Here is a 22,754-nt window from a genome sequence, read left to right as displayed (position 1 = left end):
CAGTAATTCAGTAGAAGTAGTAGCTGTGATTCAGTAGAAGCAGTAGCTGTAATTCAGTAGAAGTAGTAGCTGTGATTCAGTTGAAGTAGTAGCTGTGATTCAGTAGAAGTAGTAGCTGTGATTCAGTAGAAGTAGCTGTAATTCAATAGGAGCAGTAGCTGTGATTCAGTAGAAGTAGTAGCTGTGATTCAGTAGAAGTAGCTGTAATTCAGTAGAAGCAGTAGCTGTGATTCAGTAGAAGTAGTAGCAGTGATTCAGTAGAAGAAGTAGTAATTCAGTAGAAGTGGTCGCTGTGATTCAGTAGAAGTAGTCGCTGTGATTCATTAGAAGTAGCAGTAATTCAGTAGAAGTAGTAGCTGTGATTCAGTAGAAGCAGTAGCAGTGATTCAGTAGAAGTAGTAGCTGTGATTCAGTTGAAGTAGTAGCTGTGATTCAGTAGAAGTAGTAGCTGTGATTCAGTAGAAGTAGCTGTAATTCAATAGGAGCAGTAGCTGTGATTCAGTAGAAGTAGTAGCTGTGATTCAGTAGAAGTAGCTGTAATTCAGTAGAAGCAGTAGCTGTGATTCAGTAGAAGTAGTAGCAGTGATTCAGTAGAAGAAGTAGTACTTCAGTAGAAGTGGTCGCTGTGATTCAGTAGAAGTAGTAGCTGTGATTCAGTAGAAGTAGTAGTAATTCAGTAGAAGAAGTAGCAGTAATTCAGTAGAAGTAGTAGCTGTGATTCAGTAGAAGTAGTAGTAATTCAGTAGAAGTAGTAGCTGTGATTCAGTAGAAGTAGTAGCTGTGATTCAGTAGAAGCAGTAGCTGTAATTCAGTAGAAGTAGTAGCTGTGATTCAGTTGAAGTAGTAGCTGTGATTCAGTAGAAGTAGTAGCTGTGATTCAGTAGAAGAAGTAGTAATTCAGTAGAAGTGGTCGCTGTGATTCAGTAGAAGTAGTCGCTGTGATTCAGTAGAAGAAGTAGCAGTAATTCAGTAGAAGTAGTCGCTGTGATTCAGTAGAAGCAGTAGCTGTAATTCAGTAGAAGTAGTAGCTGTGATTCAGTTGAAGTAGTAGCTGTGATTCAGTAGAAGTAGTAGCTGTGATTCAGTAGAAGTAGCTGTAATTCAATAGGAGCAGTAGCTGTGATTCAGTAGAAGTAGTAGCTGTGATTCAGTAGAAGTAGCTGTAATTCAGTAGAAGCAGTAGCTGTGATTCAGTAGAAGTAGTAGCAGTGATTCAGTAGAAGAAGTAGTAATTCAGTAGAAGTGGTCGCTGTGATTCAGTAGAAGTAGTCGCTGTGATTCAGTAGAAGAAGTAGCAGTAATTCAGTAGAAGTAGTAGCTGTGATTCAGTAGAAGTAGTAGTAATTCAGTAGAAGTAGTAGCTGTAATTCAGTAGAAGTAGTAGCTGTGATTTAGTTGAAGTAGTAGCTGTGATTCAGTAGAAGTAGTAGCTGTGATTCAGTAGAAGCAGTAGCTGTAATTCAGTAGAAGTAGTAGCTGTGATTCAGTAGAAGCAGTAGCTGTAATTCAGTAGAAGTAGGAGCTGTGATTCAGTTGAAGTAGTAGCTGTGATTCAGTAGAAGTAGTAGCTGTGATTCAGTAGAAGAAGTCGCTGTGATTCAGTAGAAGTAGCTGTAATTCAATAGGAGCAGTAGCTGTGATTCAGTAGAAGTAGTAGCAGTGATTCAGTAGAAGAAGTAGTAATTCAGTAGAAGTGGTCGCTGTGATTCAGTAGAAGTAGTCGCTGTGATTCAGTAGAAGAAGTAGCAGTAATTCAGTAGAAGTAGTAGCTGTGATTCAGTAGAAGCAGTAGCAGTGATTCAGTAGAAGTTGTAGCTGTGATTCAGTTGAAGTAGTAGCTGTGATTCAGTAGAAGTAGTAGCTGTGATTCAGTAGAAGTAGCTGTAATTCAATAGGAGCAGTAGCTGTGATTCAGTAGAAGTAGTAGCTGTGATTCAGTAGAAGTAGCTGTAATTCAGTAGAAGCAGTAGCTGTGATTCAGTAGAAGTAGTAGCAGTGATTCAGTAGAAGAAGTAGTAATTCAGTAGAAGTGGTCGCTGTGATTCAGTAGAAGTAGTAGCTGTGATTCAGTAGAAGTAGTAGTAATTCAGTAGAAGAAGTAGCAGTAATTCAGTAGAAGTAGTAGCTGTGATTCAGTAGAAGTAGTAGTAATTCAGTAGAAGTAGTAGCTGTGATTCAGTAGAAGTAGTAGCTGTGATTCAGTAGAAGCAGTAGCTGTAATTCAGTAGAAGTAGTAGCTGTGATTCAGTTGAAGTAGTAGCTGTGATTCAGTAGAAGTAGTAGCTGTGATTCAGTAGAAGAAGTAGTAATTCAGTAGAAGTGGTCGCTGTGATTCAGTAGAAGTAGTCGCTGTGATTCAGTAGAAGAAGTAGCAGTAATTCAGTAGAAGTAGTAGCTGTGATTCAGTAGAAGCAGTAGCTGTAATTCAGTAGAAGTAGTAGCTGTGATTCAGTTGAAGTAGTAGCTGTGATTCAGTAGAAGTAGTAGCTGTGATTCAGTAGAAGTAGCTGTAATTCAATAGGAGCAGTAGCTGTGATTCAGTAGAAGTAGTAGCTGTGATTCAGTAGAAGTAGCTGTAATTCAGTAGAAGCAGTAGCTGTGATTCAGTAGAAGTAGTAGCAGTGATTCAGTAGAAGAAGTAGTAATTCAGTAGAAGTGGTCGCTGTGATTCAGTAGAAGTAGTCGCTGTGATTCATTAGAAGAAGTAGCAGTAATTCAGTAGAAGTAGTAGCTGTGATTCAGTAGAAGCAGTAGCAGTGATTCAGTAGAAGTAGTAGCTGTGATTCAGTTGAAGTAGTAGCTGTGATTCAGTAGAAGTAGTAGCTGTGATTCAGTAGAAGTAGCTGTAATTCAATAGGAGCAGTAGCTGTGATTCAGTAGAAGTAGTAGCTGTGATTCAGTAGAAGTAGCTGTAATTCAGTAGAAGCAGTAGCTGTGATTCAGTAGAAGTAGTAGCAGTGATTCAGTAGAAGAAGTAGTAATTCAGTAGAAGTGGTCGCTGTGATTCAGTAGAAGTAGTAGCTGTGATTCAGTAGAAGTAGTAGTAATTCAGTAGAAGAAGTAGCAGTAATTCAGTAGAAGTAGTAGCTGTGATTCAGTAGAAGTAGTAGTAATTCAGTAGAAGTAGTAGCTGTGATTCAGTAGAAGTAGTAGCTGTGATTCAGTAGAAGCAGTAGCTGTAATTCAGTAGAAGTAGTAGCTGTGATTCAGTTGAAGTAGTAGCTGTGATTCAGTAGAAGTAGTAGCTGTGATTCAGTAGAAGAAGTAGTAATTCAGTAGAAGTGGTCGCTGTGATTCAGTAGAAGTAGTCGCTGTGATTCAGTAGAAGAAGTAGCAGTAATTCAGTAGAAGTAGTAGCTGTGATTCAGTAGAAGCAGTAGCTGTAATTCAGTAGAAGTAGTAGCTGTGATTCAGTTGAAGTAGTAGCTGTGATTCAGTAGAAGTAGTAGCTGTGATTCAGTAGAAGTAGCTGTAATTCAATAGGAGCAGTAGCTGTGATTCAGTAGAAGTAGTAGCTGTGATTCAGTAGAAGTAGCTGTAATTCAGTAGAAGCAGTAGCTGTGATTCAGTAGAAGTAGTAGCAGTGATTCAGTAGAAGAAGTAGTAATTCAGTAGAAGTGGTCGCTGTGATTCAGTAGAAGTAGTCGCTGTGATTCAGTAGAAGAAGTAGCAGTAATTCAGTAGAAGTAGTAGCTGTGATTCAGTAGAAGTAGTAGTAATTCAGTAGAAGTAGTAGCTGTAATTCAGTAGAAGTAGTAGCTGTGATTTAGTTGAAGTAGTAGCTGTGATTCAGTAGAAGTAGTAGCTGTGATTCAGTAGAAGCAGTAGCTGTAATTCAGTAGAATTAGTAGCTGTGATTCAGTTGAAGTAGTAGCTGTGATTCAGTAGAAGTAGTAGCTGTGATTCAGTAGAAGCAGTAGCTGTAATTCAGTAGAAGTAGTAGCTGTGATTCAGTTGAAGTAGTAGCTGTGATTCAGTAGAAGTAGTAGCTGTGATTCAGTAGAAGCAGTAGCTGTAATTCAGTAGAAGTAGTAGCTGTGATTCAGTTGAAGTAGTAGCTGTGATTCAGTAGAAGTAGTAGTAATTCAGTAGAAGTAGTAGCTGTGATTCAGTAGAAGTAGTAGCTGTGATTCAGTAGAAGCAGTAGCTGTAATTCAGTAGAAGTAGTAGCTGTGATTCAGTTGAAGTAGTAGCTGTGATTCAGTAGAAGTAGTAGCTGTGATTCAGTAGAAGAAGTAGTAATTCAGTAGAAGTGGTCGCTGTGATTCAGTAGAAGTAGTCGCTGTGATTCAGTAGAAGAAGTAGCAGTAATTCAGTAGAAGTAGTAGCTGTGATTCAGTAGAAGCAGTAGCTGTAATTCAGTAGAAGTAGTAGCTGTGATTCAGTTGAAGTAGTAGCTGTGATTCAGTAGAAGTAGTAGCTGTGATTCAGTAGAAGTAGCTGTAATTCAATAGGAGCAGTAGCTGTGATTCAGTAGAAGTAGTAGCTGTGATTCAGTAGAAGTAGCTGTAATTCAGTAGAAGCAGTAGCTGTGATTCAGTAGAAGTAGTAGCAGTGATTCAGTAGAAGAAGTAGTAATTCAGTAGAAGTGGTCGCTGTGATTCAGTAGAAGTAGTCGCTGTGATTCAGTAGAAGAAGTAGCAGTAATTCAGTAGAAGTAGTAGCTGTGATTCAGTAGAAGTAGTAGTAATTCAGTAGAAGTAGTAGCTGTAATTCAGTAGAAGCAGTAGCTGTAATTCAGTAGAAGTAGTAGCTGTGATTCAGTTGAAGTAGTAGCTGTAATTCAGTAGAAGTAGTAGCTGTGATTCAGTAGAAGAAGTCGCTGTGATTCAGTAGAAGTAGCTGTAATTCAATAGGAGCAGTAGCTGTGATTCAGTAGAAGTAGTAGCTGTGATTCAGTAGAAGTAGCTGTAATTCAATAGAAGCAGTAGCTGTGATTCAGTAGAAGTAGTAGCAGTGATTCAGTAGAAGAAGTAGTAATTCAGTAGAAGTGGTCGCTGTGATTCAGTAGAAGTAGTCGCTGTGATTCAGTAGATGAAGTAGCAGTAATTCAGTAGAAGTAGTAGCTGTGATTCAGTAGAAGCAGTAGCTGTAATTCAGTAGAAGTAGTAGCTGTGATTCAGTTGAAGTAGTAGCTGTGATTCAGTAGAAGTAGTAGCTGTGATTCAGTAGAAGAAGTCGCTGTGATTCAGTAGAAGTAGCTGTAATTCAATAGGAGCAGTAGCTGTGATTCAGTAGAAGTAGTAGCTGTGATTCAGTAGAAGTAGCTGTAATTCAATAGAAGCAGTAGCTGTGATTCAGTAGAAGTAGTAGCTGTGATTCAGTAGAAGAAGTAGTAATTCAGTAGAAGTGGTCGCTGTGATTCAGTAGAAGTAGTCGCTGTGATTCAGTAGAAGAAGTAGCAGTAATTCAGTAGAAGTAGTAGCTGTGATTCAGTAGAAGCAGTAGCTGTAATTCAGTAGAAGTAGTAGCTGTGATTCAGTTGAAGTAGTAGCTGTGATTCAGTAGAAGTAGTAGCTGTGATTCAGTAGAAGTAGCTGTAATTCAATAGGAGCAGTAGATGTGATTCAGTAGAAGTAGTAGCTGTGATTCAGTAGAAGTAGCTGTAATTCAGTAGAAGCAGTAGCTGTGATTCAGTAGAAGTAGTAGCAGTGATTCAGTAGAAGAAGTAGCTGTAATTCAGTAGAAGTAGTAGCTGTGATTCAGTTGAAGTAGTAGCTGTGATTCAGTAGAAGTAGTAGTAATTCAGTAGAAGTAGTAGCTGTGATTCAGTAGAAGTAGTAGCTGTGATTCAGTAGAAGCAGTAGCTGTAATTCAGTAGAAGTAGTAGCTGTGATTCAGTTGAAGTAGTAGCTGTGATTCAGTAGAAGTAGTAGCTGTGATTCAGTAGAAGAAGTAGTAATTCAGTAGAAGTGGTCGCTGTGATTCAGTAGAAGTAGTCGCTGTGATTCAGTAGAAGAAGTAGCAGTAATTCAGTAGAAGTAGTAGCTGTGATTCAGTAGAAGCAGTAGCTGTAATTCAGTAGAAGTAGTAGCTGTGATTCAGTTGAAGTAGTAGCTGTGATTCAGTAGAAGTAGTAGCTGTGATTCAGTAGAAGTAGCTGTAATTCAATAGGAGCAGTAGCTGTGATTCAGTAGAAGTAGTAGCTGTGATTCAGTAGAAGTAGCTGTAATTCAGTAGAAGCAGTAGCTGTGATTCAGTAGAAGTAGTAGCAGTGATTCAGTAGAAGAAGTAGTAATTCAGTAGAAGTGGTCGCTGTGATTCAGTAGAAGTAGTCGCTGTGATTCAGTAGAAGAAGTAGCAGTAATTCAGTAGAAGTAGTAGCTGTGATTCAGTAGAAGTAGTAGTAATTCAGTAGAAGTAGTAGCTGTAATTCAGTAGAAGCAGTAGCTGTAATTCAGTAGAAGTAGTAGCTGTGATTCAGTTGAAGTAGTAGCTGTAATTCAGTAGAAGTAGTAGCTGTGATTCAGTAGAAGAAGTCGCTGTGATTCAGTAGAAGTAGCTGTAATTCAATAGGAGCAGTAGCTGTGATTCAGTAGAAGTAGTAGCTGTGATTCAGTAGAAGTAGCTGTAATTCAATAGAAGCAGTAGCTGTGATTCAGTAGAAGTAGTAGCAGTGATTCAGTAGAAGAAGTAGTAATTCAGTAGAAGTGGTCGCTGTGATTCAGTAGAAGTAGTCGCTGTGATTCAGTAGATGAAGTAGCAGTAATTCAGTAGAAGTAGTAGCTGTGATTCAGTAGAAGCAGTAGCTGTAATTCAGTAGAAGTAGTAGCTGTGATTCAGTTGAAGTAGTAGCTGTGATTCAGTAGAAGTAGTAGCTGTGATTCAGTAGAAGAAGTCGCTGTGATTCAGTAGAAGTAGCTGTAATTCAATAGGAGCAGTAGCTGTGATTCAGTAGAAGTAGTAGCTGTGATTCAGTAGAAGTAGCTGTAATTCAATAGAAGCAGTAGCTGTGATTCAGTAGAAGTAGTAGCAGTGATTCAGTAGAAGAAGTAGTAATTCAGTAGAAGTGGTCGCTGTGATTCAGTAGAAGTAGTCGCTGTGATTCAGTAGAAGAAGTAGCAGTAATTCAGTAGAAGTAGTAGCTGTGATTCAGTAGAAGTAGTAGCTGTGATTCCGTAGAAGTAGCAGTAATTCAGTAGAAGTAGTAGCTGTGATTCAGTAGAAGTAGTAGCAGTGATTCAGTAGAAGTAGCAGTAATTCAGTAGAAGTAGTAGCTGTGATTCAGTAGAAGTAGTAGCTGTGATTCAGTAGAAGCAGTAGCTGTGATTCAGTAGTAGAAGCAGTAGATGTGATTAGTAGAAGTAGTAGCAGATGTTCTGTAGAAGTAGTAGTTCTAACAGAAAACTGTGGTGGACATCCACAAGAGGACTATCTAGGATTTGATCTCTTATCTCTTATATTCTATGATTCTCATCAGGAATTGGAATTTATTGTTTCAGACTAGAAAGTGAAGATGAGTCTCACCTCAAGTAAACATATTTACCTTTTTGTGCTGTTTTTTTTTTTTCTCGTCTTTTCTGGCTTTATAAAGTAAACTGTTCCTGCACACATTTTCTAAATGTGAAGTGAAAATAGTCAACCAAACCAGAATCGCGTTTTGCACCTTCATCACAAATGGTCCTCCACTGTCTCCCTCACAGGCGTCCCCACGCTGGCTGTCGTCTGGTTTATAACCTGCAAAACACACGGGAAAAGTCAACGTCCATCTTCCACATTTTTAAATTGAGCTTGAGTTTATTATTTTTTCTTAAATTTTAAGAAAAATTTTTTTTCTTAAATATTATCTCCCTGATTATGTCTCAATCCTAATCCCCTGATGTAGATACTGATGGTGAAATAAAGATCATCTTTGTATAAAAAAAAAAAAAGTATTTAAAATGGTATAATAGTCAGAAGGAAAAGCTGATGAAGTGGAGTTTTCTGGCCGGCGGTAAACATGTATTGCATTTGGTAAAATGTTGTGCGGTTGTGGTGATTCATTTTAGAGAGTAAAGTTACACAAACTACCTTTAAAACTTATATTATTGGCAATAAACATTCAGATTAAACAAATGGGAAATATCTAAATTAAATTTGATAAAAATGTCAAAATGTGGGAAATTATCTATATATAAAGTGAACAATTTAAGAAATATGGCATGCTATGCTATGACAATGATTTTTTCTCCCTCTTTTTCTTTTCATGAGTATTGTTAAAAAAATCAATAACCATTTATTGGTGCGTTATGTATCTTTTTTTTTTTAAAAAGGGGCAGATATTACAAGAAATTTTCCTGCTGCTTTTCGAGCATGGTGCTCCGTATTGTTTTGTTTTTGTACTGTAAAGTCTTGTTTTACCTTTTGTATGACCATGTGAGAAATAAAAAGCCAAAAAAAAAAAAGATAATTTTTTTTTCTTTTCCAGAAACTGTTGAGTTCTTAAATATGGTCCTCATGGTGGTGCTGATGCAGCATGCACATATTTACACACATCTCTGAACCAGTTCATTCATCAGCTGAGTCGTAAGATATTGAAGACTTTGACCTGCTGGTCCAGCTGTGGGAAAAGTTTTATTAGGCTTATTTCTATAAATGTTAGTTTTATGATGCTACTGAGGAAATCTGAATCCCAAAATGCATGCGGACACATCGTCTGGAAAGTAAGGCACATAGGGTTTAGTTAAACGTTAGGATTTAGTTTTTGTTATTTCATTTAAAATCATATAAAAACCATTTGATCAACAGACATTCTCCATTGATAAATAAAAAAATCTGGATCGTTACCAGCACAGAACATGTTGTTTGTTATCCTGACTGATGTGGACTTGCGGCAGGTGTCCTGGTCCACTATTGGTAGGTGGATTTGCTGGAGGACTGTGGGTAAATTTCTTGCTGCCGGGTTCCAGGTTTCCTTCAGGTTGCCCCAGCCGGTCACCCTGCCCTTGTAACCTTCACTCATCAGCCTGCCGGTAAAAACAAACATACTTTCACCTGCATGTGAAGCTTTTAGTTTTCCTGAACCCTGCTTGTGAGCGCCTGAGTGCGGCTCCACAGAGCTTCAATACAGCGACCAGAGGCAGGATTAAGGCTTTTAAATTCATGTTTTGGTTCAGGAGTTCAGCACACGCAACATAATGTCTGAATTTGACAGTTATTATCATCAGCAATCAGGAGGAAGAATAAAAAGCTCAGCCAAGAAAAGCTTCACACACTGGTGAGAAAAGCTGTTTTCTCCATCTTTCATCTCTACTCCAGTAGAGCCAGGCTGGCCGTAGAAAGGTGACAGTACGGTGAAATACTGACTAACCTCGTGGCAACCTGCTTGCTGGGCAGGCAGATGGGGAAGATTTCATCTGTTAATGTGACCGGCCGTCTCAGGTGCAGCAGAGCGATGTCCCGGTCCAGATTTTCCTTCCAGTTGTATTTTGGATGGATGATGATTTGATCAATGGCAACAATCTTCTCAATTCCACGTTCGAACCTGAAAGGGGAATTTTTACATCAGATGGCTGAAAAGCATGAGAAGGGATGAGAGGATGGCAGGCGAGCTGCGTTACTTGGCTCGGTTGTGTTTTCCCAGGCGGACCAGGATGTCGCTGGTGGTGAAGTTCTTGTTCCAGGGCGGGTAGAGGATGCAGTGAGCTGCAGTGAGGATCCATTGATCGCTGATCAGACTGGCTCCACACAGCAGCTCCTGTGGGCTGCGTTTGTACAGCATCACCTGCCTGCAGACAAGATCACGCTTGGTTCTGTGTTGCTGGTTAGACCAGAAGTAGATTTAATGTTTTCACCTTTACCTTCCCGAATCCCTGCTACTAGAAAATGTCTACAATGTGTGGTTACCATTGCGATGGCTTGTTATTATAGGTGCAGTTACCATGGTGCTGAGGCCACCTCTGCATCGTTGCCCCCAACGATACGCTTCTCTCTGTACGAATCCAGCAGCTCATCCTCCTTTGCATCTTTTTTGTCCAACATCTCAAAAAGGGGGCGGAGCCCGCATTCTGCAACACAGCCAGTAAACTAGTTAGAAAGATTGTTAACCACAATGTAAACCAATAAACTAGCCAGTAAACTCACAGACATTTATCCAGTTAGCCAGCTAGAACCAGTTTAAACTGTAGAAATCTCCAACTAGTAACCTTGTTGATTAGTTGACTAGTCAGCTTATTAGCTGTTAACTGGTCAGTATAGTAGTCAGCCAACCTGTATGTGTTAGCTTAATTCCCATTCAGCTAGTTAGTGCAAAAGATAATATTAATGTATGTCCATTTTTTGAACAACTAGGCCTGTGAACCAGGAAGTAGAAGATTAGTTTACAAGTCAATTGATCAGCACAGCATGTCCTCAAAAGGAGTCAGTTTGTCTGGTCAGAATAATAGTTAGGCTGGTTACATGTTAGCTAACTTTCCATTTAACCTGTCAGAAAAATTGCATGTCTCTCAGTCAACAAGCCTTTAAACTAGTTAACCAGGTTATAACATATAAAATCAATCATTTTACTTGTTGTCCTTTCTGTGGCTAATTATCCCTTAGTTACTCAACAAGTTAACAACAACCTACTAGAAAAAAGTAAACTTGAATTCTAGCAGCGGTCGACACGACACTGACGAGAACTGACAACAATCAGTTAAATATATTTGTTTTTAATAATTTTAATTGAACTCACGCCATTTAACCAAACAGGAAGCTAAATGGATGCTAACTGAGCTAACTCAAACAAGGCCAAAGCACAGGCTAACTCACTATATAATCATTTAACCAGACAAGTATGTGTAACTGCTTCACTATCAACCAGGCTGTGAACCTTTTAGCCAGCTAGTTATACAGTAAACTCACAACTTACTCAATTAGGGTATTACTCTCATCAGTAACCTAGTCAGTGAAGTAAACAGCAAACTTTGTGAATAAAAAGAAAATGAACTGAGCATCTAAATATTTCACTTGCAGCTAATTAGATTTTCAGAGTTCCCATCCATCCATCCATCAATCCATCCATCCATCAATCCATCTGTCCATCCATCCATCCATCCGTCCGTCCATCCATCTATCCATCCGTCCGTCCGTCCATCCATCCATCCATCCATCCGTCCATCCATCCGTCCGTCCATCCATCCATCCATCCATCCATCCATCCATCCATCCATCCGTCCGTCCATCCATCCATCCATCCATACATCTGTCCATCCATCCATCCATCCATCCATACATCTGTCCATCCATCCATCCATCCATCCATCATCCATCCATCCGTCCGTCCATCCATCCATCCATCCATACATCCATACATCTGTCCGTCCATACATCCATACATCCATTCATCCATCCGTCCATGTCTCCATCCATCCATCCATCCATCCATCCATCCGTCCGTCCATCCATCCATCCATCCATCCATCCATCCATCCGTCCATCCATCCATCCATCCATCCGTCCGTCCATCCATCTATCCATCCGTCCGTCCGTCCATCCATCCATCCATCCATCCATCCGTCCATCCATCCATCCATCCATCCATCCATCCATCCGTCCGTCCATCCATCCATCTATCCATCCGTCCGTCCGTCCATCCGTCCATCCGTCCATCCATCCATTCTGAAAATACAGTGATGCTAACACAGTTACGTCCTCAGCTCGGTAACAAGTTTAATAACCCGGTTAGGACATCCTACAGCTGTTATTGACAAATAAACCAACTCACCACTTTCTCCTTTTCCAAAGGTGCGAGGACTGAAGAAGAGTTTCCTGGCAGGGGCTGAAACTGAACGCTCAGTGCCTTTACTATCCCCTGTCTCATCTCCATCAAATACCGAATTATCTGAGACACACAAGACAGGGAGTTAGATAAAAAGGGGCTGGACACACACACATACACATACACACATATACACACACCCACAAACACACACACACACACACACTGGAGACAAAGAAGATTATGGGTTGGTATTGTACCACATATCTCCACATCGCAGTAGTCCATCGTTATGTTTTCAGAAACCTTCACGTAGCACCAGGGGCCCTCAGGATCGTTGTCAGGGTTTCTGCACTTGTTGCCCGGCAGCTCCACCTCTCGAATGAACTCTTTGTCCTGGCTGAGGGCAACAGCCTCCTGTGATGACCACTGCAGACAGGTGTGACCTCCCAAGGTAACGCTTAGATCACCAACATAGTCTATGCCATTACTGGGCAAGCACTGTGATGTTTTAACTGGTGCAGGGGCCACAGTAGGTGGAAGAAAGTCCTTACCTTCAGGACAACAGAGAGTTGGTCAAAACATTGTAGAACGGAATGCAGGCTGTTTTGTCCATTATACTCCTAAACCTTCATCAGCAGCTCCAACATGCAGACACAGCATGCAGTTTCAGTGTGAAACCAGTTCTAAGGGATACTTGCCACATACTGGTACCCTGCAGGTCTCCTTTTGGATTGTTGGGTCTTTGGTGAAACACCAGGGTCCGTCTGGATTGTTGTCAGGGTTCCTGCAGAAGTTTTCTTGCAGCTTGCTCCCTGGTTCTGAAACATTATACTCCCTGCAGATAAACAAACAGGTAAACAAACCAGTAAACATGTAAATAGGTGAACAAATATTGTAAGTGAACCAACAACACAGATTGGGGCCATTGCCATCCTATTGGAAAACGCTAGGTGGTTTGTAAATTAGCTGCATAACAGATGTTGGTATCATAGTTACCATTTTGTTAGAGTTAGCATTAGTTAACTATACTGAAACCCAAGCTCTGTTTTAACTAGTTTTTATCTATGATATTTTCATGACTTGTTGTTATTCAGTTTGTTTTATTAGTTAGTTAGCTAGCAAGCCAGGTTTGGTGGTGTCCTCGCTCATTGGTTAAGTAATTGCTGAGTGATCTTGTCATTTAATTAGTTGAGGGTTGACTGGTTAATTATAGAATTGGTTGCTTAGCAATGAAGATTTGTATTGTTTCAGTATTATTTTGTTTATTGTTTTTATCAGCTAAAATATTTGAAAGTTTCTTTAAGTTGTAACCATTATTACATTTTGAGTGAAGTTAAGAAGCTTTCTTTGTGATGATCATCAGCTGAAAGGAAACTATTAACACGTAAACCGAACATCGATCAAACCCCAATCAATTACATGGGAATCTGAGAAACAAATAAGAACAGTGAGAACAGTCATTCTAGCTTTAAAAACTCTGCTAGTGTCTCCTATGACTTTCTGCGTTTGAAATAAAACATGAAAATCCTGCTAGTTTCCATGGAGATGAAGATCCTGCTAGTTTCCACTAAGATGAAGGTCCTGCTAGTTTTCATGGAGATGAAGGTCCTGCTAGTTTCCACTAAGATGAAGGTCCTGCTAGTGTTCATGGAGATGAAGGTCCTGCTAGTTTTCATGGAGATGAAGGTCCTGCTAGTTTCCACTAAGATGAAGGTCCTGCTAGTGTTCATGGAGATGAAGGTCCTGCTAGTGTTCATGGAGATGAAGGTCCTGCTAGTGTTCATGGAGATGAAGGTCCTGCTAGTGTTCATGGAGATGAAGGTCCTGCTAGTTTTCATGGAGATGAAGGTCCTGCTAGTTTCCACTAAGATGAAGGTCCTGCTAGTGTTCATGGAGATGAAGGTCCTGCTAGTTTTCATGGAGATGAAGGTCCTGCTAGTTTCCACTAAGATGAAGGTCCTGCTAGTGTTCATGGAGATGAAGGTCCTGCTAGTGTTCATGGAGATGAAGGTCCTGCTAGTGTTCATGGAGATGAAGGTCCTGCTAGTGTTCATGGAGATGAAGGTCCTGCTAGTGTTCATGGAGATGAAGGTCCTGCTAGTGTTCATGGAGATGAAGGTCCTGCTAGTTTTCATGGAGATGAAGGTCCTGCTAGTTTCCACTAAGATGAAGGTCCTGCTAGTGTTCATGGAGATGAAGGTCCTGCTAGTTTTCATGGAGATGAAGGTCCTGCTAGTTTCCACTAAGATGAAGGTCCTGCTAGTGTTCATGGAGATGAAGGTCCTGCTAGTGTTCATGGAGATGAAGGTCCTGCTAGTGTTCATGGAGATGAAGGTCCTGCTAGTTTACATGGAGATGAAGATCCTGCTAGTTTCCATGGAGATGAAGATCCTGCTAATTAGATGTAGGTCCTGCTAGTTTTCATGGAGATGAAGGTCCTGCTAGTTTCCACTAAGATGAAGGTCCTGCTAGTGTTCATGGAGATGAAGGTCCTGCTAGTTTTCATGGAGATGAAGGTCCTGCTAGTTTCCACTAAGATGAAGGTCCTGCTAGTGTTCATGGAGATGAAGGTCCTGCTAGTGTTCATGGAGATGAAGGTCCTGCTAGTGTTCATGGAGATGAAGGTCCTGCTAGTGTTCATGGAGATGAAGGTCCTGCTAGTTTTCATGGAGATGAAGGTCCTGCTAGTTTCCACTAAGATGAAGGTCCTGCTAGTGTTCATGGAGATGAAGGTCCTGCTAGTTTTCATGGAGATGAAGGTCCTGCTAGTTTCCACTAAGATGAAGGTCCTGCTAGTGTTCATGGAGATGAAGGTCCTGCTAGTGTTCATGGAGATGAAGGTCCTGCTAGTGTTCATGGAGATGAAGGTCCTGCTAGTGTTCATGGAGATGAAGGTCCTGCTAGTGTTCATGGAGATGAAGGTCCTGCTAGTGTTCATGGAGATGAAGGTCCTGCTAGTTTTCATGGAGATGAAGGTCCTGCTAGTTTCCACTAAGATGAAGGTCCTGCTAGTGTTCATGGAGATGAAGGTCCTGCTAGTGTTCATGGAGATGAAGGTCCTGCTAGTGTTCATGGAGATGAAGGTCCTGCTAGTGTTCATGGAGATGAAGGTCCTGCTAGTGTTCATGGAGATGAAGGTCCTGCTAGTTTTCATGGAGATGAAGGTCCTGCTAGTTTCCACTAAGATGAAGGTCCTGCTAGTGTTCATGGAGATGAAGGTCCTGCTAGTGTTCATGGAGATGAAGGTCCTGCTAGTGTTCATGGAGATGAAGGTCCTGCTAGTGTTCATGGAGATGAAGGTCCTGCTAGTTTTCATGGAGATGAAGGTCCTGCTAGTTTCCACTAAGATGAAGGTCCTGCTAGTGTTCATGGAGATGAAGGTCCTGCTAGTGTTCATGGAGATGAAGGTCCTGCTAGTGTTCATGGAGATGAAGGTCCTGCTAGTGTTCATGGAGATGAAGGTCCTGCTAGTGTTCATGGAGATGAAGGTCCTGCTAGTTTTCATGGAGATGAAGGTCCTGCTAGTTTCCACTAAGATGAAGGTCCTGCTAGTGTTCATGGAGATGAAGGTCCTGCTAGTGTTCATGGAGATGAAGGTCCTGCTAGTGTTCATGGAGATGAAGGTCCTGCTAGTTTCCATGGAGATGAAAATCCTGCTAGTTTCCACAAAGATGAAGGTCCTGCTAGTGTTCATGGAGATGAAGGTCCTGCTAGTTTTCATGGAGATGAAGGTCCTGCTAGTTTTCATGGAGATGAAGGTCCTGCTAGTTTTCATGGAGATGAAGGTCCTGCTAGTTTACATGGAGATGAAGATCCTGCTAGTTTCCATGGAGATGAAGATCCTGCTAATTAGATGTAGGTCCTGCTAGTTTTCATGGAGATGAAGGTCCTGCTAGTTTCCATGGAGATGAAGGTCTTGCTAGTTTCCATGGAGATGAAGATGAAGATCCTGCTAGTTTCCATGGAGATGAAGGTCTTGCTAGTTTCCATGGAGATGAAGTTCCTGCTAGTTTCCATGGAGATGAAGGTCTTGCTAGTTTCCATGGAGATGAAGTTCCTGCTAGTTTCCATGGAGATGAAGGTCTTGCTAGTTTCCATGGAGATGAAGTTCCTGCTAGTTTTCAAAGAGATAAAGGGGGTTTTATAGTGAAGAATTCTCTCTTCCTATCATAAACTTTTGTGGTCTTTACTTCTTCCTGGACCTTCATGGTGCTTCTTAGTAAGAAACACCAAGGTAAGGTAGGAATGTAAGGAGTATTCATGGATTCTCCTGATTCTGACCATTGATGGAAGTGTCCATCATCATCATCATCATCATCATCAGCTGATGGCTTTCTGAGATATTTACCTGGTAACACCTCTATTAAGCACCTGGAAAACTGCTGAACTTCACTTTTATTTTCCACTGTAGAACAGTTCCTCATCAAATATTACTTTACTTGTTCGTTTGTTCGGTCATTTGTGCATTCATTAATTTATTTTCAGTACTCCTTACTCCAGGTCAGGTTCACAGGAAAGCTGAAGTCTATCCCAGCAGTTAGCAGGTGGAGGCAGGTACACCTGGACAGGTCACCAGTCCATCACAGGCTACCTTACTCATCTGAGACTACTTTATTTATTCCTGTGACTGTTTTACTGACAAAGCACATTAAATTCGGTAGGTACTGACCAAAGTGCTGAACATCAATAAAACATTAAAATTTAATGACATGAGGTTGAATGTTGGTATTTAGCATCGTAGCCCCACAGCAGGGAGATGCTGACTTGACTCTGCATCCCTTCTGTCCTCTGAACTTGGAATTCTGATACATTTTAATTTGCAGAGGACCAATGGATTCCACATTAAAAGATGGCCGCTCCCAGTAGGCTACCACTTGCAGGTCATTGCTGTCTTTAATAAACTTCTTTATGATATAGTTTGTGTCCATTAAGGTCCTGGCATAAATAACAGCAAGTTGTTGTTATATATAAATACTTTGTTGCAACACCCTTGTTTCTAAAACCTTGTGTCAGTATGTGTGGTTATTTATCATAATTGCCTTCACTGCCTGGTGTTCACATGCTGCACATTGTTATAACATTTGTAGATGCTCATAATATGTCAGTTTGGGAATCAACCATATTTTCTGAGTGTGTGCAACTGGAATGGGTCACTGACTCTTGACTGCTTGGAATTCCAGCACAATTTAAACGCACCATGAGCCTAAAGTTGGGAAGGTTCGGACTGCCCTAACTGTTTAGAGTTTGCATGTTCTCCCCTTGTATGATTAGACTCTCCAGGACCTTCGGCTTCCTCCCACCATCTGAAGACATGCATGTTAGGTTGAATGGTCACTTTTCAATTCTCCCTGGTAGTGAATGTGAGTGGTTTTTTGTGTCGTTGGGTTGGTTATGTGGTAGACAGGTGACCTGTGCAGGTGTCTCTCAACTGCTGGGTAGACTCCAGCCCCCCTGACTTGGACTAAGCAGCACAGAAATGGAATGAATGCTGGATGAAAATAAAATTAGAAACACAATAAAACAATGTAAAATACCACAACTTTACTAGGACTGCTTTTCTAAACTTACTTTACTCATCTGCAGGACAACTTTGGGGACTCCTAGAATTACCTGTCTCAAGTTTCATGGACTACTTTACCAATTCCTGGGGTTATTTTACTAATACCTAGGACTACTGTTACTAATTGGGATTGAATTGGGAGGCAATCCTCTGGTTTTCACTGAAAGGATTGTGCTTTTCTTTTAGGAGTTGTCCAACTTGATTAATTTCTGTGGTAAACTCACATATCTCAGATTTCCTCTGAGACCAAGACTTTACATTCAGTCCTTGTGGTTGTAAATACATATGATATATGTGCATGTATGAGCTTAACTGCGTGTTTTGCTCTCGTTTAGCTTAGCTGTTAACACTAAAATGTCCCATGTATCATATTCGATGCAGTTTCTGAGACCTTTTGCATGACTTTATGGAAAAACTGATCAAAATCACATTATATACAATTTATACAAAATACACCATGTATTATTATTGATTTATTTACGTTTGGTTAAGAGGACAAATAAAGACCAAAAAAAGAGAAAAACAAGCAATAAAGGATTTACTAAGTTATTGACCTATTTGTTGCTACGTTAGACTGTTTTAAAGAGTTTTTTGTTAACTAGTTGTCACTGCTGTGAGCTGACAACTTCCCTACCCGGTTAACTGCTTAACTAGTCACCTGTAGATGGGATGTGGGAATCTGTGCCTCCAGTGCTGACATGCTATTCCTGATTGAGTGATGTTGATGTCGCCTTCGTAGTTGAGTCCATTACCAGAGACACACTGACCTGAAACACATACACACACACACACACACACACACACACACACACGCACACACACGCACACACACGCACACACACGCTTAGTTAGTATGTGGTCACATTAAACGTTTTTACGTTGTGTTTGTTTGTGTTTACCTTTGATACATTCTCTGACACTGTTGATGCCCTTTTGTGTTCTTGTTACCGTGTTTCCTTTACAGTCTGCAGAACACACACACACACACACACACACACACACACACAAACACACACGTATACACACAAAGTTACATGTTTGTCCATGGAGCTCTGCTGGACTTTGTTCGTGTTTGCAGTGCAGAACACAGCTGAATAAACTTCACTTCACAAATAACATTTTAGGGTAATCAGATTACGCAAATGGAACAAATAGATCTGAATTCCAGAGAAACACACGGAGTGTTAGCAGGGCGAACGAGGGGACGGGTCACCTGGTTTAAACCAAGCTTTAACCAGGCGAATGATGGGACAAATCGCCCGTTTAAACAGAGCTTTAACCAGGTGAACTGGGGGGCGAGTTGTCCGGTTTAAACAGAGGTTTTACCAGGTGAACTAGGGGCGAGATGCCCGGTTTAAACAGAGCTTTAACCAGGTGAACAGGGGGTGAGATGGTCGTTTAAATAGAGCTTTAACCAGGTGAACTGGGGGGCGAGTTGTCCGGTTTAAACAGAGGTTTTACCAGGTGAACTAGGGGCGAGATGCCCGGTTTAAACAGAGCTTTAACCAGGTGAACAAGGGGGAGAGTTGGCCATTCAAAAAGAGCTTTAACCAGGTGAACTAGGGGGCGAGTGGCCCGGTTTAAACAGAGCTTTAACCAGGTGAACTAGGGAGCGAGTTGGCCATTTAAACAGAGCTTTAACCAGGTGAACTAGGGGGCGAGTGGCCCGGTTTAAACAGAGCTTTAACCAGGTGAACAAGGGGGCGAGTTGCCCGGTTTAAACAGAGCTTTAACCAGGTGAACAAGGGGGAGAGTTGGCCATTTAAACAGAGCTTTAACCAGGTGAACTAGGGGGCGAGTTGGCCATTTAAACAGAGCTTTAACCAGGTGAACTAGGGGACGAGTTGCCCGGTTTAAACAGAGCTTTAACCAGGTGAACTAGGGAGCGAGTTGGCCATTTAAACAGAGCTTTAACCAGGTGAACTAGGGGGCGAGTTTCCCGGTTTAAACAGAGCTTTAACCAGGTGAACAAGGGGGAGAGTTGGCCATTTAAACAGAGCTTTAACCAGGTGAACTAGGGGGCGAGTTTCCCGGTTTAAACAGAGCTTTAACCAGGTGAACTATGGGGAGAGTTGACCATTTAAACAGAGCTTTAACCAGGTGAACAAGGAGGAGAGGTGGTCGTTTAAATAGAGCTTTAACCAGGTGAACTGGGGGGCGAGTTGTCCGGTTAAAACAGAGGTTTTACCAGGTGAACTAGGGGCGAGATGCCCGGTTTAAACAGAGCTTTAACCAGGTGAACAAGGGGGAGAGTTGGCCATTCAAACAGAGCTTTAACCAGGTGAACTAGGGGGCGAGTTTCCCGGTTTAAACAGAGCTTTAACCAGGTGAACAAGGGAGCGAGTTGGCCATTTAAACAGAGCTTTAACCAGGTGAACTGGGGGGCGAGTTGCCCGGTTTAAACAGAGCTTTAACCAGGTGAACAAGGGGGAGAGTTGGCCATTTAAACAGAGCTTTAACCAGGTGAACTATGGGGCGAGTTGCCTGGTTTAAACAGAGCTTTAACCAGGTGAACTAGGGGGCGAGTTGCCCGGTTTAAACAGAGCTTTAACCAGGTGAACAAGGGGGAGAGTTGGCCATTTAAACAGAGCTTTAACCAGGTGAACTATGGGGCGAGTTGCCTGGTTTAAACAGAGCTTTAACCAGGTGAACAAGGGGGAGAGTTGACCATTTAAACAGAGCTTTAACCAGGTGAACAAGGAGGAGAGATGGTCGTTTAAATAGAGCTTTAACCAGGTGAACTGGGGGGCGAGTTGTCCGGTTTAAACAGAGGTTTTACCAGGTGAACTGGGGGGCGAGTTGTCCGGTTTAAACAGAGGTTTTACCAGGTGAACTAGGGGCGAGATGCCCGGTTTAAACAGAGCTTTAACCAGGTGAACAAGGGGGAGAGTTGGCCATTCAAACAGAGCTTTAACCAGGTGAACTAGGGGGCGAGTTGCCCGGTTTAAACAGAGCTTTAACCAGGTGAACTAGGGAGCGAGTTGGCCATTTAAACAGAGCTTTAACCAGGTGAACTAGGGGGGGAGTTTCCCGGTTTAAACAGAGCTTTAACCAGGTGAACAAGGGGGAGAGTTGGCCATTTAAACAGAGCTTTAACCAGGTGAACTAGGGGGCGAGTTTCCCGGTTTAAACAGAGCTTTAACCAGGTGAACTAGGGAGCGAGTTGCCCGGTTTAAACAGAGCTTTAACCAGGTGAACAAGGGAGCGAGTTGGCCATTTAAACAGAGCTTTAACCAGGTGAACTGGGGGGCGAGTTGCCCGGTTTAAACAGAGCTTTAACCAGGTGAACTAGGGAGCGAGTTGGCCATTTAAACAGAGCTTTAACCAGGTGAACTAGGGGGCGAGTTTCCCGGTTTAAACAGAGCTTTAACCAGGTGAACTAGGGGGCGAGTTGGCCATTTAAACAGAGCTTTAACCAGGTGAACTATGGGGCGAGTTGCCTGGTTTAAACAGAGCTTTAACCAGGTGAACTAGGGGGCGAGTTGTCCGGTTTAAACAGAGGTTTTACCAGGTGAACTAGGGGCGAGTTGCCTGGTTTAAACAGAGCTTTAACCAGGTGAACTAGGGGGCGAGTTGTCCGGTTTAAACAGAGGTTTTACCAGGTGAACTAGGGGCGAGATGCCCGGTTTAAACAGAGCTTTAACCAGGTGAACAAGGGGGAGAGTTGGCCATTCAAACAGAGCTTTAACCAGGTGAACTAGGGGGCGAGTTGCCCGGTTTAAACAGAGCTTTAACCAGGTGAACTAGGGAGCGAGTTGGCCATTTAAACAGAGCTTTAACCAGGTGAACTAGGGGGCGAGTTTCCCGGTTTAAACAGAGCTTTAACCAGGTGAACTAGGGGGCGAGTTGCCCGGTTTAAACAGAGCTTTAACCAGGTGAACAAGGGGGAGAGTTGGCCATTTAAACAGAGCTTTAACCAGGTGAACTATGGGGCGAGTTGCCCGGTTTAAACAGAGCTTTAACCAGGTGAACAAGGGGGAGAGTTGGCCATTTAAACAGAGCTTTAACCAGGTGAACAAGGGGGAGAGTTGGCCATTTAAACAGAGCTTTAACCAGGTGAACTATGGGGCGAATTGCCCGGTTTCAACAGAGCTTTAACCAGGTGAACTATGGGGCGAGTTGCCCGGTTTAAACAGAGCTTTAACCAGGTGAACTAGGGGGCGAGTTGCCCGGTTTAAACAGAGCTTTAACCAGGTGAACAAGGGGGAGAGTTGGCCATTTAAACAGAGCTTTAACCAGGTGAACTATGGGGCGAGTTGCCTGATAAGGTTTGAATTAAAAGCAGTGTGTAACAAAGATGTCCAGTCTCTCCAGCTAGAGCCTCCAGCTGAAGATAACCTGCTTGTCTGGTGGAATAAATGAAGCCTTCCTGGTTAGTATCAACCATCCATGCAGCATTCACAGCTCACACACTGTGACACGAGGGGAACTTACCCAGATACGTCGACCAGAAAGTCTCCTGAAAGCACAGAGTCCGTTAGAGGTTGGGGTCTGAACTGATCTGAGCACAGCCATGAAGGAGGAAATCAAAACGTACCGTTTTCTCCTTCTGCTCAAACACCTCTCTGGCTTCTTCATGGTTGCAGATTTCCTCCACACACTCCCTCTCCAGGTTCCCTGGCATCACATCACACACGTTACACACAGCAAGCCGTGTTGTTCCTGCCTCTGTTCTGCTGTCACGTTTATCTACATACTCAGAAATATCATGTCCAAGAGGATGACAGAACCTCTTTTTACTGTACAAGTTATTGACTTGGCTCGGTTCTGTGTTGTTTAGGGGCATTTTTAACACAACAGACTCTCACTCACACATTTGGAAATTTTATAGAATACAAATAGTTTAATAATTTTTCATTACACATCACATTGCTTATTTTGTGTCTCTGCCATCATTTCGCTTCGTCTTTGTGGTCGTTTTGCGTCTCTGCAGTTTGTAAAGAACATCTTTTGTTCCCTTGTTTTCCTGTTTCATATCTGCTGCCATTACGTCTCATTTTTAGTCATTTTCTTTCCATTTGTGGTTGTTTTTTATGGAAACACGAAGCTGTGACTCATCTTTCTGACTACCGAAATAAATTTGGTTGATTTATTTGAGTATTTGTTGGCATGTCGGCTGAGGATAGTCTGGTTGTTTATCTCATCAGAGAAGAAAGAATAACGATGAATTAGCTGCAGCTTCACTTTTACCGGAAACCAAACCAGTGAGACAAGCTGGGAAGAAGAAGTGAAGGTCACCTGGTTTCATCTCCTCTAGCAGGTAATTGGCTCGTCGACTGCGGACCAACACCTGCGACGCCACCTGGCCGCTGAGGAAAACTACAAACGGAGGAAACAACACTCAGCTCTCCTCATCATCAAAGCTCTGTTTGTTTGTTTGTTTGTTACGTTGAACTGCTTTACTGTCAGATAGTCAGAAAATATACAGACTCATTTCAGAAGTAGAAAAGTGCTACAGCATTAAAATACTACGTCAGTATGAATGGAATAAACTTCAGAGGAAAGTATAAAGCA

The 22,754-nt window shown here is 41.9% G+C and overlaps 1 protein-coding gene across 1 annotated transcript in view; it reads right to left on the bottom strand.

Moving 5' to 3' along the window:
• Nucleotides 1-22,754, bottom strand: part of f2 (coagulation factor II (thrombin)) — a gene marked incomplete at both ends in the record, with an annotated part of 28,646 nt that overhangs the window by 5,655 nt on the left and 237 nt on the right. Inside the window, 12 exons of the mRNA XM_079263847.1 lie at nucleotides 7,607-7,677; nucleotides 8,767-8,945; nucleotides 9,290-9,463; nucleotides 9,540-9,707; nucleotides 9,860-9,986; nucleotides 11,684-11,800; nucleotides 11,938-12,231; nucleotides 12,379-12,515; nucleotides 17,899-18,007; nucleotides 21,675-21,699; nucleotides 21,778-21,857; nucleotides 22,479-22,559. Coding sequence (XP_079119973.1) covers nucleotides 7,607-7,677; nucleotides 8,767-8,945; nucleotides 9,290-9,463; nucleotides 9,540-9,707; nucleotides 9,860-9,986; nucleotides 11,684-11,800; nucleotides 11,938-12,231; nucleotides 12,379-12,515; nucleotides 17,899-18,007; nucleotides 21,675-21,699; nucleotides 21,778-21,857; nucleotides 22,479-22,559 — 1,562 coding nt within the window. The remainder of the gene's footprint in view (nucleotides 1-7,606; nucleotides 7,678-8,766; nucleotides 8,946-9,289; nucleotides 9,464-9,539; nucleotides 9,708-9,859; nucleotides 9,987-11,683; nucleotides 11,801-11,937; nucleotides 12,232-12,378; nucleotides 12,516-17,898; nucleotides 18,008-21,674; nucleotides 21,700-21,777; nucleotides 21,858-22,478; nucleotides 22,560-22,754) is intronic.

This window comes from Telmatherina bonti (genome assembly GCF_933228915.1).
Source record: "Telmatherina bonti genome assembly, chromosome: 24".
NCBI lineage: Eukaryota > Metazoa > Chordata > Actinopteri > Atheriniformes > Telmatherinidae > Telmatherina > Telmatherina bonti.
Note: the sequence above shows the minus strand (reverse complement) of the source record. Positions and strands in the feature narration are given on the sequence as shown.